The sequence below is a fragment of the Oryzias latipes genome, chromosome 7 (assembly GCF_053564925.1).
Source record: "Oryzias latipes strain Hd-rR chromosome 7, Olatipes_Hd-rR_3.1".
NCBI classification, from domain to species: domain Eukaryota; kingdom Metazoa; phylum Chordata; class Actinopteri; order Beloniformes; family Adrianichthyidae; genus Oryzias; species Oryzias latipes.
This window is the reverse complement of record NC_136243.1, coordinates 18,342,270-18,359,272: the sequence shown is the minus strand read 5'-3', so window position 1 is coordinate 18,359,272 and position 17,003 is coordinate 18,342,270. Positions and strand designations below refer to the sequence as shown.

At 41.0% G+C, this 17,003-nt stretch overlaps 1 protein-coding gene and 1 long non-coding RNA gene across 5 annotated transcripts; one reads left to right on the top strand and one right to left on the bottom strand.

The window, feature by feature from the left end:
- The first annotated feature begins 570 nt into the window (after positions 1-570).
- LOC111947661 (uncharacterized) lies at positions 571-16,288 on the top strand. 4 transcript variants are annotated; one of them, XR_002873530.2, is made up of 5 exons: positions 571-728; positions 4,153-4,311; positions 5,826-5,871; positions 14,792-14,890; positions 15,033-15,254. It is a non-coding gene; the product is annotated as an uncharacterized LOC111947661 (long non-coding RNA). The 4 variants fall into 4 exon arrangements; XR_013657488.1 differs by lacking the exons at positions 571-728; positions 4,153-4,311; positions 5,826-5,871 and adding exons at positions 12,006-12,145; positions 15,500-15,559; positions 16,129-16,288 and having other exon boundaries at positions 15,033-15,081; XR_013657487.1 differs by lacking the exons at positions 571-728; positions 4,153-4,311; positions 5,826-5,871 and adding exons at positions 12,006-12,145; positions 16,129-16,288 and having other exon boundaries at positions 15,033-15,081.
- On the bottom strand, positions 8,522-12,724 carry LOC101175078 (dual specificity protein phosphatase 7). The gene is made up of 3 exons (XM_004070555.5): positions 11,960-12,724; positions 11,203-11,610; positions 8,522-10,207 (listed from the first exon to the last, which is right to left on the bottom strand). The coding sequence occupies exons 1-3, from the start codon at positions 12,327-12,329 to the stop codon at positions 9,906-9,908; spliced, it is 1,080 nt and encodes a 359-aa protein (XP_004070603.1). The 5' UTR covers positions 12,330-12,724; the 3' UTR covers positions 8,522-9,905.
- Positions 16,289-17,003: the final 715 nt, after the last annotated feature.

Here is a 17,003-nt window from a genome sequence, read left to right as displayed (position 1 = left end):
GTGATGGTAGCATGCTGCTGCTGCTGCTGCTGCTGCTGCTGCTGCTGCTGCTGCTGCTGCTGTTAGCTTTTCAAAACTCCAGTTGATCAAGTCATACCTGAGATCACCAATGTCTCAGGAGCAACTCACTAACCTGCTGTTGTTAGTATCAATCATTCAGGGGGGGAGCAGATTTCATATGATGACGTTATTGACAAGCTTGCACCAGGAAGGCCACAAAGGTTAGGTTTTAGTTAGTGTTTTCTCTTCTTAGTGCTGCAGTTACATTTATTCTAGTGTATTATTAGTGTGATTTGTAGTTTATAATATTTATTTCAGATTGTTTGTGTTTATTAAATATTTCCTAACTGTATTTTCAGTTACAATAAATGGACAAAGTGACTCTATGGGGGGGGGGGGGGGATGGATTAAGATGGTTTAATTCACAGAGTAGTTAGGAGTCTTGACGTGGCGTGGCGGCTGACTGGAGGTAAGCGGCAGGAAGGTCCAGAGAGCGAGACTTCGGCAGAATCCAAGGAGGAGAGCGAGAGCGGTGGACAGCGACCTGAGGTTCACCCGTGAAGCGGACAGTTCCTGAGGGTGGAGAAGAGATGAAACGTTAACGAAGCTTGGACTTAAACAAGGGCACACAACGTGAGCTGGCCAGACGTAAGCACCGAGGAAGGAACAACGGACTGGCGTTGAAAACAGGTCCTGGATCTCCTTAAGTAGGCGGGGATGAAGATGAGGTAAGTGAACCCAGCTGGTCGCGTGCAGGGCAGAGCAGGAACGGGGGAGGGGGAAGGTAATTGACAGAGGCACCATGTCAAAACTATAATTATTTTGTTTTAAAAAAAAAACACGTTCTTATTTTTTGTTTGCAAAACAGAGAAAAAAAAACAGTTTTTCTGAGACAAGAGTCTTTTTACTTTCTTAAGATTCAGTTTTTTTTGCAGTGAATGTGAATGTGAAGTAGGGTGTGTTGTTCTCTGTTTGAACAATGGACAGCAGTAGCCTGACTGATGACAACATCCAAAGGCCCATCCGAAGACCACATCCCTCCACCTTTGGGCGTTTCTATAGCGATTCTGGCAGCTCTCAAATTGAGTTAAATAAAACACTAAACATGCAGTAAACCAACACTGATTTGCAGGGCTCTTACCAATACATTGTTTTCTCAAAAAAGATGATTTTATTTGAAGCAGGGGGAAAAGAAAACGTCTTTTCTCACACAAATTAGGCTGTTCTGACAGCTCAGATTTGAAATGGATCAAAAGCGGCACCTCCGGCATGGAACAGGATGAGGACTGCACACGGGGCATCATCAATGGGAGGCTGGGCAGAAGCACAGCAGAGTGTGAATGAATTCTGGGTGTGGTGCTCTAGCAGCAAGTCGGGTGGAGAAGTGACTCACTTATGTAAGGCAGGCTTGATGACTCATGCATGCTGTTATTAAACCACACTGCGGTTATAAGCCTGTGGATCTCGGGGACTTTTGTGTGCAGCACTCACAGTTTCTATAGCACTGACAGTGGAGCTTAACTTCATGGGTTACTGTAAGCTATCAATATTATATAACCTCCTTCATTCAGTTTTACTTTGCCAGCAAAGAAGTGGGTTATTCCATCCTCTAATAGTAGTTTAAGCCCACATACCGCGTTTACCCAATTTTGACTCAATTATTGAAAGCATAGATCACAGAATACTCGGGACAAACCATAAAACTGGAGCAAAGCTGTTCCACTAGGCTATATCAGCAGTGATGTTTTCATAGCTTCTTCCAAGGCTCAGAATGATTTATGGATGTGTAAAACCCCCACAAGAGAGTGGAATACCCCACACACGATTTAGAGTTTGGAAGACGTTAACTATTCATGCCATCTTTCAGACGCCCACACAGGCAAGAGCTCATTTGAAGCCAGCAGGCTGTTGGGTTTAGAGGATTCCTGTTTTTCTTGCTGCTCTACATCACACAGCTTTTGGAAGTTGTCCAGTGCTAGATATAACAGATTAGTCTGGAAATTTCTCCTGCTACTCACCACTCTCATAGGCACAGAACTAATGAACACTAGCCATCGAATTCTCCAGACTCACTTTAACTACTCAGACATGCAGTGCAGAGGGACGTTTATATTTGAAGCTCTCTGTTATTAAAAGTTTATCTCTGAAGCCTGAAAAGCGGATTTCTATCATCCGCTTCTCTGCTTTCAGCATAAAAATTCAGTTTCCGACAGGAATTTCAATTGTTCCAGCAGAGCTAATGGTTGCTTGTTTTCGTTGTCATAAATACACGACGGTGAAGTGGAGCACTGTAGACAAAGAGAGAGTGGAAGCGCTGCAGATCAAACTGGAACAGACAGAATATTGTATCGTGACGCTCCATCCCACTTCTGGTGCGGAGAACACTGAAGTACTGTCTCCGCTCTGACCCGCCATAATGACCCATGGAACGACAAGATTACGACACGGCAAATGCTAAAATTCCACAGACGCTGTTCACTGATTCGAGTGAATAACTGCGATTGTTTTTTCATAACAAAGCAACAACTTGGTTTGTCTCCGTTTTAACCACCAAACAGAAAATTTGCTGCTGGAAGAACGTTTCTGTATTTCGAAGGATGTGTCAACACTCATGGATTTTAGACTCTTCATAAATATATAATGTTTAACTGATATAAGATTCCTTATCATTTTTTAATTGTTTCAAATGAATTTTCATCAAAAAATTAATAATTAAATACAAACTTTACAAATAACCTTTAAAAAAAAGTTCAGTAGAGCCATAAAATGGATTTAGGTCTGTGAAATATTAACTATGGCTGTCATAAATGCGTGCCCTTTGATAAGCTTTCTTTTAGATTAACATTGCACCAAGTGAGATAAGATTTGCCCTTAAAGACAGAGAGATGTTCTTCTTTTCTGCTCTCTGAAATCATTAGTTTAAGGCCCAGATGATGTATAGGCACTGCTAGAGGTACAGGAACAATCTCTGTCAAACTCAACAATTCAATACAGTACACAGCCTCATATGCTGAGTGTGAATGGTATTCCATACAGCTCACCAGTTCCGGACACGGTCTTCCTTCAGGTTACTGTGCCAGAACACATGACAGACGGATGACCTTAGCTTAGTGTCGGCTCTATTGGGATGAAGGAATGTTCCCTTTCATTCACGCTGGCACAGATTACAACCACAAACAAACATCACTTTGTTCTTTGCGCTTGGTGAACGCGGGGCTACTGTACATCACCGGATGGTGAAATTGGCCACGAAATGGGAGACTTCTGGTGATAACAGATGGCTGCCTCGGCTTGCCAGGAGGATTTCCATGCGGCTCCGCTTTACAGATGACCCAAAAATCTTGTTGCCAAAACTCACACTTCTCCTTGTGACTCATTGAACATGTCTGTCATTTCAGCTGAAAGAGGCCTATTTTGAACAGATAACATGTCTATGCTGGAGGTTTCCTGTCTTATATTCTGTTTTGATGATAAAACTCCAAAACAACATGATAAAAGCGGCCTGCTTTGCCATTAAATGAGTCCTCGGTCTCTACGCAAGTTAGGGTCAAAGTCTTAGTTTCTCAAGTTCCATTCACAACACATTCTTTTTTTTTTTTTAAACTTGTTCTGTCCAACAAGTGAGCAAACAGATGAGTGCAGAAGGCCTTTTGTGTTGGACAGGTTTTACTCTTACAAAAAGGGGTTATGAATCTTCGGATAGCCAGGGTCTAAATTTGCATAAACCCCTTTTTGCTTTTTTATTATTTTTTATTTATTTGTTTTTTTCATTTTGTGTTTTAAGTATATATAAATATTCTTTTTATTAAAGGGGAGGGAGAGGGGGAAAGTGTGTGTGTGTGTATGTTTGTGAGGGGGTTGAAGAAAAAGAAATAAAGAGGGAGGGGGAGAAAGTGAGGGGATTCAAGTGCTGAGTTGCTAATTTGAATATGTTATGATTTTAAGCTGTGAAACATTTATGCTGGATCTGCAGAAAGGCAAATATTACATCCAAACGTGAAATTCTGGCACTAAGATAAGTGGAAGATATCTGTCCATCGATACACTTATGGTTAGGAGGAGGGATAAAGCAGACAGGGAGCAGTCTGCCGGTGGGCACGTGCATGTGGGGGTTGAGCTACACGCTGCCAAAGTAAACCATGTGATCATCAGGGGAACCAGATCCTCCCCAGCCCGACCAGCCAGACCAGGAGAGAGGGGGAGACCCCCGGACAAGGAGCGTCTCCAGCGACGGGACCCAGGCCGGGACCCACCCAGCCAGGTGCAGAGGGGGCCGCCCTACAAGGGCCCCTCTGGGACCGGGAGGCACAGGTGAGCCCAGCGTCAGGACCCCCAGGCCACAGGACAGGCGCGTTCCGCTTCCGGGATCAAAACTTTCGAGTTCACACATAGCTACGCCAGTTTCTAGGGCCGTTTTGGGCTCTATGTACAAGACATGCATCCATTTAATGCAATTGAAAAGTTGAACTTTGACCAATTAGGGATTTGGCATTTGTAGTGACTTATGGATTATAGGACACCAAGTCTTTCACATATCGGAATAGAGCTGTTAAATAAAAAGCCTGGAGCAAGATTTGGGAGATTTGCACTGCTTCGAAATTTCGCTCCAAGGATTTTCCAGCTGCACCCCTAGTATCTGGTAGCAACAGTCCAATGCAGACACCTTATGCGTTCTTGAATGCGCGTCACTCATGTGGGAAGTTAAAAGACAATAACTTGGAAATGCAAATCAAGAGTCTTGAGAATTAACTGGCCAACTATTAGTATTTTTAGTTAAATGCAATATAAAAAATAATGTTTATAAAATGAATCACATTTGTAAAAGGACTGGATCTATTTACTTCCTGCTGAATGAAGAAGCCACACAGAATAATGGAGAAAGCGTCCCTCATGGCACAACATCCATGATGTCATCCTCCTTCCACTGTGTAATGGCGTCAGACACAGCATCAAGCCAAATCCTGAGATTAGGATTATTTTCTGAGGTTCTTAACACCTGCTGTGCACAAACAGACCACCATGAGCTGTAATCCCCACACGAGGGGCGTGTTGTTCACACGAGAATAGCAAAGGCAAATTACAACAACTGGGACTCTTTCTTTTTCTTTTAAAGTGTACGGGTGCTCGCTAAAGACTTGATCTAAAGAGTTTGAAATGGAGCTTTTCCTGTCTTGAATCAGAAGCAGCTGTGAACTTGCTGTCAGTATTCCAGTATTCTAAGTATGTTGTCATGACCACAGCAGGTGTGAACCAGCTCTAGTTTAGTTCGGCTTCAATGCCGTTTCACCAATACACAAAAGATGTGCACCCGCCCTCCAGAGCTAAAATCCAGCTTCAGCCTCGAGCACATCTGCTTCTCCAACACTGACTGCTGAGTAAGCACCACATTAGCCTCTGCTTCCCTTCAAGAGGAATCACAACAGGACAGACACGCCACCAACATGAGCGTCAGACACAAAAAGATTGCCTAATATGGAAGGAAATATGGGGTCACACACAATGGCTTGTGTTTTTACGTCTGTTGGTCTGTTTTTGTTTCCTTATTGGTGGCTTTTTGTCATTACTTGTGCAAAACTTACTTCACTCTGAACTCTTTTTACATTTGCTAACACATGCAGATTGCGTTTCTGGTGGGAGATCATGTGACTTTTATGACTGTAATCCTCTTTTAACTTAAATTTTCTGGCACAAATATTTTACTTACCAGTTCAGAAATTTAGCATTGATTTCACAAAAAACACTGGAAAAGTAGAAAGTTTTGAACATAACTATATCATTCTCATTAAAGACTCGTCTGACTGATGGTTTTGTTTCTTTGTCTCCAGGCGTTCGATGTCCTTTCACAGACCAAATCTCAGGTTTTCCCTGCAGGTATGTGGCACATCATGTTCAGTCTTGTTGGAAAATCGTATCATCCAATAGTTTCACAACTGCTAGGTGTTAGCAGGCAAGTCTCTTCATGCTGAAGGTTTAGCTTTCAGATTTCTTTAGAAGTTCTCATCCCTTCATCCTGAAGCCCATTCTGTTAAGAGTACAAAAAAGCATGACATGTTGCACAATTCTTAAGAATTTCACTTCAGCCAACAGCAGTTGTTTTGGAGCTTAGAACTTGATTTTTGGAATAGTTTTTTCTCCTTTTTCACAGAGCAAAATTTAACTTTCAAACATCTTTATGACAAGACAGGAACAACATCAGCAATCTAAGACTGGAATGAACTGATAGAAGTCAAACTTTACATTTGCTTTTGAGCAACAAATCTATAAATACTAACTTTATCTCTTTCTTTATGGCAAATCCATGAAAGGGACGCTCAATTAAACACTGTTAAAGAAAGTTTTGACTAATAATGATGCATATATTCCAGATTATTTTCAGATTTTACTTTTACTTAACAAAGCAGATGTATTTTTTAAGAAAAATAATTACTATTGTGAGTCTTGGCATTAAAGAAACATACCTTAAGCTGATTGAAACATTGAAATATAGAAGTTTGTCAAAGGTTTTTCCTTTTCATCTTTGATGAAAAAGCAAAAATGTGAAAACAATGCGAGATATAAAATAAAAAAAATTTATTTATGTTTTCCTATGCTGCTGTCACACAATAGGCAAACGGCTGGTTCCAAGTGCAGCAGGTTTATCAGCACAGCTAAAAGTCCATTAAGCTAAATCAGGGTCAGGCAGGCAGGGGTCAATAACGAGCATAGGAGCATCAGAGAAACAAGGAGAATAGTCAGGATCCAGACCAGAGTCGGGGCAGGTGGCAGGTAAATGGAGTCAGAGGTGAAACAGGGTTAGGAAATCAGAAGATCAGGTCTGGATATAACACTGTAATGCAGGCAGACTGGCACAAATAATACTTTGCACTGAGTGAGGCTTAGCACAGTGCTTTAGTATGCTGTGAGTGATTGCAAATGAAAGTCAGGTGTGCGGCATCCAGAAACTGTGCGCTGGGGTTGCTGGGAGATGAAGTAATTTCAGATCTCTGGAGACAGTTCCCGCCAGTGACCAGAGGGGGAGACAGAGCTCTGACTTCTGACAGCTACGTTCACACAGGGCATGTGACCAGCGTCCAAGAACGCGATAAAAGCGCATTCTTGAACAAGTGTTTGGCACATGGTGTTTGCAATGGTGAAGCAGGGAAGAGATTCTTTTTCTTTTTCTTTTGCTACTGTTTACTAGCGCATCTACAGTTGGACGAGGCTTGCTGCAAAATGTCGAAGCTGTACACGTCATTAAATCTTGCTCCAAGATCAATTTTGAAATGATGGAGCCCCAAAATGGTTGTAGAAAGTTGTGTAGTGACACGTCAACGCGAGATTTTTAAACGCGGAAGCCCAAAATATGGATTTAAGCATGTTTAAAAAGACTTTTGCTTGAAAGTGGTGGCTTGAACATGCGTTGTAAAGAGCGGAGTGCATGTGATTTCATTGGGAATTCCCACCAGGTGCTGTCAAAGAACTGAAGACATGATAACAATATCAAGCATCCCACAGTATTATCATAATGGTTTTGTCCTAATTCTCTCACTACTCACTGCTTAGTGCACTATATAGTGTCTTTGCCATTTTGTAGGGCTATCTGAATGTATATTTCCAAAATCCAGGGCCCTGGAAATTTCCCAGAAGTCTCTTCGAAAAAACAGGATGAATCGATGCTCAACAAATTGGCAAAAATAGACCACAAAGGATTACGTTTAAACAATTTGAAAAAAATGTATTTAATATATTTTTTTTAATCATCAAAGTTTTTATCATCAGAAGACAGTTTTCATGGTTTTAAATAGTCGGGATATTCTCACGCAGAAGACAAATTCCTGGTATTTTGCAATAAAATCTTTAAGGCAAATGTGACTGTCCGCCCTGCAGCTTTAACCTTTTCAGAATCTCCTAACACATTTAAACCGTCAGTAGTTCAAATCAGAAAATTATTCCTTAAATCTGTTTCTGAAACTGTGAACTAAGATGAACTTCTCTGAGTGTCTGTTTTCCTCCCAAAAAGATGTGAGGACCTAAAGCGGTCAGACAGGAAATGGCGTGTTCATGTCTGACTGCCTTATTTTGAAGGTTTTCACACTTTAGACAGTAAGTTATGAACTTCGACACAAAAAAAGAAACTCGTCCGGTTGTGAAACAACTCGAGCCTTATCATTCAAGCTGAGTGAGGAGATCTTGTCGGAAGTTCTGCCTCTGTGGTAAACGCTGTGTCATCTTCCGCTTCCTTTAAGTGCAGTTTGAGTGACTGCTGGCGGGCGTGTCTCCGCTCTGTTATTGACAGATTTGGTTTTTGTTGCTTGTCTTTGTGTCAAAACGCCCCAGGGGACAGGAAGTCAGGCATCCGAGTGGACAGAAAGCAGGCGTGTAAGCCGCACCTACAGCTCTGGGCCCCGGACTGCATACTGCGGTTGCTTGCATCTCGATGAGTGTTCTTTCGCTTTGACTAAATCCCACAAACAGCTTTTGTTTTTAGTCTCCCATTCAAACCCCCCCCCCCCCCCCCATCCAACAAAGAAAGACACTGATCTTCAAATAAAAATAAACAATATATTTCGTTGTGTATAAACTTGTACAGAATGCCTCATAAGCTTTACATAAAGGTTCAGATAAACTCCATATCCTTCATGATTTACAGAAAACGTCCCCCATAAACCACATTTATATATACATCTTTACAAACACAGAACAGCCGTTGGGAGCGCTTAAAGATGCATGGATGACATACAGATGCCTGGTAGAAAAATCCCTGAAATGTCTCTCTTTGAGGTAAAAACAGGCTATTCAAATTCACTTCCTTTCATCTCCTCGCACGCATCAAACTCATTCATATGTTCGGAGGCAAGACCGGCAACAGAGGACAGCTGATCACACGTCATGTCTCCTGTAATAATGTGCCAGTGGAGTAGCTGCAAGCTGAAGAGTTAAAGGTAAAAAAAAAAAAGGTGAAAATCAATGTATTTGTGCCAGAATAACACAAATGTGTTCCTTTCTACTGAACGTGGAAGCTCAGCTCTACAGTCAGGAATGGTTGGAGCCTGACATACGAGAATAAATGATGTAAAGGTTACAAAACAGCATGAAAAAAACAATAAATCTACTTACATATGTATTAACCAAAAGGTTATACTGTGGGTCAAAGCAGGGTAACAATTACAATGATCACAGTTTGAACATGTATTTGACATTATTTCCTCATCTAGATTTGTAAAGACTAAGGCTGAGGGATGTAAAAATGGATTAATCTTTACCTAAAAATCAATTTGGGTTTATCAAATCCACTATTTGATTTTTCTTTAAACTCATCAAAATAACAGCTTCAGTTACTTTTAAGTGTAAAAAATTTAATAAAAATTGCACCTTCTTTTCTGTTTGCATTACTTAAGTAGGTCAGAACTTTACACAATAAAACGGGTTTTGAATGAAAATGTCAAAATAAATTGACATTGTTGTGATTCAAAGTTAAATGGATTGGCTATTTTGGCTATGTGTTAGTGAATGTACTCTAAGAAAAGCTGACTGTTGTGATTTCCTTAAGGCATGTTCAGGAAATTTGTCATAAGTCCAGATTTGATCTAATTAGTAGTCTATTTTCTTGGTTTGAGTAATGACAAAAAAATCTGACTCCCAAAAAAGCATTCTGACTTGAAAAATACTTTCATTTTTATAACTAATCTGCAAAAGAAATGTGGTGAAAATAACAAATAAAAATCTGGTTTAAAAAAAAAAAAAGCCAATGATATTACGAATGTTCCACAAAATCAGTTAATGAGAAGACAGTCTCCCATTTATTCTAAATTAAGGCATTTGAGTCTGTTAAAAAAAAAAAAAAAAAGTCAATCTTGCTCCTTTTTGGTACGAATCGCCTGCTCGCCTCAGCAAGTTGGCCAGTCCGACAGGCTCAGAACATCCTCTCATGCTGACTCCAGCTGAAAAACATTGTGATTGGTTGGCGTGGTGAAAAAAAGCTGCTCGTCGGTGGTGGAGCGGTTGTCGCAGGGAGTGTGGCGCCCCAGCGTCCTCTCAAAGTCCAACAGTTGACCCATGAAGTTGAAGTTGGGCGAAATGTTGGACTTCTTCCTCTTGACAAAGTCGTAGGCGTCGTTCAGGGAGAGGTTGAGTCTCTGCATCAGGTAGGCCACCGTGACCGTGACGGAGCGACTGATGCCGGCCAGGCAGTGGACAAGGATGCCACAGCGCTTGGAACGAGCCTCGTCTGAAAGACGGCAAGAGTTAAAACTCAATTTAGCTGAGCTCCACTTTTAACGGAACGACTTTATCTTTCAACGTCAGCCCTAGACCTGCACAATAAATAGCAAATTTATCGTCATCATGATATCAGCCTGTGCAATACGTGTTTTGTAAAAGATAGCATAAATTGCAATAAATGGTTAACTTAACCATTTACAGATATGGCAGCTTGAAGTATTTAACAAATCAAATCAAACCCTTTACGCATTGGACCAATTGGATGAAGCCCTTTTATCTTAGATGCCTGCCTCATATGTAGATGAGGGTCATTTCGAGTATAATTTCTTTTGACTTGTATTTAAATAAAGCTGTTGAAGTGAAATGGAAATGATGTATCCATTTTTTTTGTTTTGCTATTTGTTCATGTACCGCAAGTCGTATTATCATCGCAATACTGATCACTAAAGCCGTACAACTTAAGTTATATCAGGTATATATTATGCAGCCCTAACCCTCGTGGGGTCGTCTGGAGCCCACAAGGTAGCACAAGGATTAATCTGCCCCTTTATCCCTTTTTCAGTGGGATTTTGATTCTCCAATAACAAACAGAAACATGTAATCATATATATGGAGGTACACTGTTCTGTCAATTACATAACAGCTATCAAATTGTAGAAAATAAATGGAAAAAAAGCAGCTCTGTAGAGTTGAGAGGCCCGTACTTCCTGGTTCCTCTTTTGCTTTGAGAAACTAGTTTCTACCACAGAGCCTAGCAACCACCAAAAAAACAAACTGTGGTTTAGATGGAATCATCGGTAAAGACGAGGTCAAAAATCAAACGACACCATCATGGCTGAGCATTGGCCAACAAAACTTCAGTACAGCCGTGTTCAGATAATCCTCTGTGGGCTGCGTCTCTGAGTTAGTTACATATGTTGAGACTGCTTTCTGACTTTTAACAAATTGTCATTTAACACTTTGAATGTATGCTAAAAACAACAACAACAAAATGTAGCTCACCAATAAATGATATGGCCTCTGGGAAGAACTGGGACAGGTTCTGACTCCAGTGGTCCGAAATGGGGATCTGCTTGTACCTGAAGTGGCCGTCGTGCTCGAACATGTTGGGGAGATTGGGCGTGACGTTCAGGATGTAGGTGATGTTGTACTGGCCCAGCACATCCAAGTTGGCGGAGTCTTTGGCACAGCCCAGGTAGAGGTAGGGGAGGATCTGGACGGGGAAGTCGGGTTGATTGCTGGGGAAGGGGCTCTCCTCGGGCTCTGTGGACTCCCCGTCCGAGCAGTCGGAGCTGATGCGGAGGTTCCCAAAGCCCAGAGCCGACACAGGGGGAGAGGAGCTGGGGCAGGAGCTGTCCAGGAAGGTCTCGCAGTGTTCTGGGTACTCTGTGTTGAACTTTACAAACCCACCTGGGGGAGAGACCGAACATCCTTTAGAACCATGAGCACCGGAAACACGGTTCCTGTGTGAGATCAGCCATTTTGGAAATTTCATTGAGAAACTTCAGAACAGTAAAGTGACAAGTAGGCGCACGAGCCACAACAAAACTGCGCCCATGCGCAGTCACACTTTCATTTATTATATAAAGTTTAAACCCCCAAAATGTAAAATTCAAAAGGATTAAACCACCAATAAAATAGCAGTTTAGGTAGATTCAATGTTTAATACAGATGTTTAGTGATGCTGCGTACTTTTGTGTCGTAACCCCCCCCCCCCAAAAACAAAGTATTTTCCGGCAAAATTATATGTTTGCGTTACCTTCCAGATAAAACGCCTTACAACCGTCTTCCCACAATTTCTGAAGGAGGACGAACAGAACCGACGCCGGCGCTCCGCTGGCCGGCCACTCCGCCGAGCACTCATCGTACAAGACGACCGTGTCGGTCTTGCACCTTCCGATGAACTTCTCCTTCTCCTCGTGTTTGGGGATGACGGTCTGTATCGGTATGTTGCCCTTCTTGAACCTCCGCAGCATCAGCCCCGTCATGGCCAGGTTGATGGCGCTCTCGATGTGGGAGGACTCGTACAGCTCGTGTGAGCGGCAGTCCAGCAGCAGCAGCGACGAGCCGCCGGACTCTAACTCCACTTGCAGCCACTCCACGCTTTTACTCGGTGTCCTATTACACATGTCGCACGCACTATCATGCTACAAGAAAGCGGAAACTTTTAGTCCATATAGTGTTATTCCGAAGTGTTGGGGGGGGGGGGTAAAAACCGTTGCCCCGTCAGTTTCTTCTTCAGGAGCGACGAGATTCCCCCACTTTCCTTCGCTCTCTGTCCATCAGACGGCGAGTCCCGGAGAGCCCAGGGAGGGACGGGAAAGCTTCCTGGACGTCGCTAGCTGCCACTTATTTCCTCATCTGGGTGAAGTGCTCCACATGGAGCCGAACTCTCGCCATATTCCAGTGGAGAGGCTTTTCTTTCTTTTCCTTTCTTTCGCTCAGTTGACAGAACAGCAACTCGAGAGGGAGGAGTTAGCTTAAAGCCACAGCCCAAACAGCCAAACTTTCACACTTACACGAAACAAGGAGAAAAAGCAGGGTTTATTTTATTTTTTTAAACTTTACCATATTTTGTTGACATGTGTCCCTTCCTTCCTTTAAATCTCTCTGTTTGGAAATCTACAGTTTTGTTAAAGCCCCCACACTTTTTTGTGTTTTTTTAACATGCTTTGTCATTACATATTAGTTTAAAAAATGGCTTTTCTGAGTATTCTTTATTCAAATTATTGTGAATTAGGATCAAACAAAAACAATTCCGTAGGTGTGACGTAGAAGCTACAGAAAAGCTCCATGCTGCACTCCATCCTGATTTAGCCACTTTCAGAAAACGTCTTTGTTTTCCTCGTCTGAGCTGGCATATGCCTCAAAACTATATGGCTTTTTAACACCAATATTGCTCGCCATTTTTGTTTCACGGGTAATGGTAGGTTGGGGGTGTGAGGAGCTGCAAGGGAGAGTGTAAATGAAGGGATGATGGGTAATGAGTGTAGGCTTACTATGCACCCCAAAAACGAATTTCTGAGGAACTTCTGCAGTTCTGCGGAAACTACGTCCCAAAAAACAAGTTTATTTTTTCACATTTTGGCTAAAATTTGAATTATGACCTTAATAATGAATATGAATAATAAATAAAGAAAGTGACTATTTGCACATCATTTTCTAAATGTGCAGTCAGTGCTGAACTTTCTTCTTGACCACACGGACCAGAAGAAAGGGTTATGGTTAGGATTCTGGTTAAGGTTGGGGATAATACATCACATGGTTCCTGAGCGTGCATGTCTGCAGCTCACCGCTCCACCAGGGGATGGGTCAAGTGCAGAAAACAAAGGTGTGCGACAGCTAATGGGACTTTAACTTTAACTTCAATTTTAAATACCAACAGCAACATCTGGCCTTGGACACGCTTAAAATATGTACGGGCAATGTAGCAATGTGCATCTTCGCTGCACGTATGACGTGTGACCAATATGAATTTCCGTCAGTTTTTGTGCCATAAATAAAAAGCCACTGAGAAGGATTTTACCATACTGATTTTGCAATTTTTTTCCCCCTTAAATTCACACATTTTGCTGACATTATTTTAGTTTCTGCTATAAAAAAATATAGCTGCTTGGCCCTTCCACCCTGACACTCAGTTTCAAAATCTACTTCATTACATTTGTGTTAAGAAGTCACGACAACATTTTTGCCAAATGCGTATTTACCCACTTTAACCCCAGCTGTGAGCCGCTCTTGGCACACATGTGTTAAAGGCCTACAAGCTAACACAGGGCAAGCTGAACAAGACTGTACACACAAGACTTTCTAGAAGAGGGACGGAGTACGACAAAGAAAACTTAGAATAAAAATAAAGATGTTATTTAAAAATATACTTGAGTTTTAGAGTAAAAAGATAACAGTGGGAAAATAACTACTATAGCTACTTAAGTAATGAGTAATCATTTAAACACATTTGATTTATCGTCTAGAAGTTTAAAAAAAAAAAAACTACTTATTTTATTTATTTATAAAACACTGATTCCCAACTGAGGTTGCGTCTCAAAGCGGGACACACACATGATGAAAACACTTAAAAAACGGTAAAATATGTCAAAATAAAAGTATAATTAGTCACAACTTATATAACAAAATGTATTCCAAATGCCATAAGTTTGTTATTGTTTGATCCAGATCACACCAGCCAAGAATAAGGCATGCAAAATATGTAAATAAATACCCATGTTGGTATTTGAATAATGCAGACTCAATAACCGGAGAACTGACGATCTATTCATTCAGAAGGAGTACTGTCAATTTATGCGAAAATTAAAGGACTTATGGTCTAATAAATACAACAGTGTTATTCTTAAATCATTAATCTTCTTCAATACAGGAAAAATGTATGGTAAAATGTTTAAAAAATTGGTTCTATAATTATATAGCACATTACTAACATCTAAAACCCTTTGGGGTAAAACTTTTACAAAAAACTATCCAAGTAAATTTTACTGAGTAAATGGAACTCACCTCTTCCTGTTTTGAAGGAGTTCATCTTTGTTTGACTATGTGAACAGAACATTTATCATGTGACTGTGTCTTTGTCTATCAGGGCTGTCCGAATCCAGGCCTTGTAGGCCGACGTCTACCATGTTTTCCAACCAACTTACCAATGTTGAAGCTCTTTATTGGCTGAACGCACCTGATCCAGGTAATCAGCAGCACATAAAGCAGGATTTTTGGAAAAACAGTAGGAGGCCATGCAGGAGTTCTGGTTTAATATGGTAAAAAATGTAATCATGTGTCTGAACTAGTATATTTTTGCTTTTTGTGTTTCATCTCTCTATTTTTAGGATCTCCTCGTGGTTTCTTCCAGAACAGAACACCAGTTCATTACTTTGGGTGTGTTTGTGTGTGTATGTTTTCATTGTTTCTATAACTCCAAAGTTTAGTAGTTTTGGCTCTGTTTGCTGCTGTTTTCCTCATATTTAGTCAAGCAACTCTTCATGTTTATGACAATTGTCTTGTTTTTTTGCACCACTAAAATATGTAGTTCTACGAAAATCCTACCAAAATCTGTTGTCTTGCTAATTTTGAACAAGAGGTAAATTTTGTTTTAGAAAAATCTCACATCGTAAGGATTTTGCCATTATTTGGGAAGTCTTTATCAGATTAGACTCCCTTCATGCTGACCCCTTTCTCAGTTTCTTCCTGAGTGGATTTTGTAGAGGAAGCTTCTCTTTCTTCCAGTGTGGTGCAGCTGCCTCTTTTCCTATATTTTAGACAAATTATCTCCAGTCATTACTGATCTGTTTTCTAGTGCAAAAGAATGACTAATCAGGAGAATCAGTAGCGGGTGGGGAGGAAAAGAAACTGAAAGGTGAGCAATGGGAAGTCAAGACATTTTCTGTGCACACACACACACACGGAGGGGATGCAGAGTTTACACTGAACGAGAAATGGAGCAAAGCCTTCGCCCATGCGTGTCTCAGATATTGGCCGACTCCAACACCCTGCACCCCACCACGTTTTTAGCACCTGTTCTCAAAAGGCGGAGAAGAATCCACAACAACATCTGATGCCCACATGACTGCTGCTCAAGCTGAACTCTCATTCTGGAGGGTATTGGACCTCTGCCACTCTCTGTTAGAAGGAACTAAGACCCATTTATCTTACAAATATGTAAAAAGAAGGAGAGAAAAAAAAATTAAGTCAAGCAGACCTCCCATGCTTTTTACTGGATTTTCAGTCCAACATGAATGTCTGTTTTTTGTTGGCATCCTCCGGTTGGGAAGAAGCTGTCTGTGATTTCAAAAATCCACCAGTTATCCTACATCACTTTCCACCAACACTTGGGTAACATGAAAGCATGAAAAGAATGAGTTTATAATTATTTTCCTAAAGATAAAAGGGGGAAACATTCTAACTCTGCCTCATCCTGCTCCTCAGGTGCAGTTCTGCACTGAGGAACTGTCATGCAAAGGTGGTGGATACTCAACGCCCTTATGTCGTTTCCAGATGTCCAGCTGAGTGAAATCAGACCTGAGATGGACTTACTTCATTTATGCTTCTCTTGATGTAAAACTAAATTAAAACAAAACCAAAAAGGGTTGTTTAGCACAAAACATATCATCAAAAATATCTTAAAAAATGGTTAGTTGTCTCCTTTCAAAAACCTTATTGACTGAAATCAGATTTAGCACGTTTGCTCGAAGACATTCATGCTTTTCAAAGATCAAAGCGATTCTACACGTCAACTGGGTCGGAAATCCAATATCCTGAAACCCTCTAGTGGTTCATGCAAAAGCTGCTGCTCTAGTTATGAGTCATCAGCACAGGAAGGAGGGATCAGATGTCAAAGCCTCACAGCTCCACTCCAGAGATCCACAATGCCTCCATGCGGTGAAAGGAAGTACAATTCAAAAATCCATCACCGCCCAGCCAACCACCAGGTTTCTTTGAAGATATTTTCTGCTCATTAAATCTTTACTGAAGGAAGGGTGAGTGAGCTGTGTTCAAAATAAAACCATTTCCTGTATTTTACATTTAATCTCAGGAGCAAATGTCAAAGGTTTCCGAGTTATAAATAGCTATTCACAACAGGAATTCACTTCTAATGACAGAGATTTGCCAATAGTGATATATCTTAAATGAAGAACAGTAATGAAGTAATAACAGCACTTAGAAAAGATGCAGGAAAAGACAATCCGACCTAAAAATATTCTCTTTTTTACAAGCAGACTGGACGACTTAAGTTTTCTGTAACTAAAGACATCAGAAATTCTGGCTAAAAAACTGTTTGGATTATTTTATTTAACCTTTTT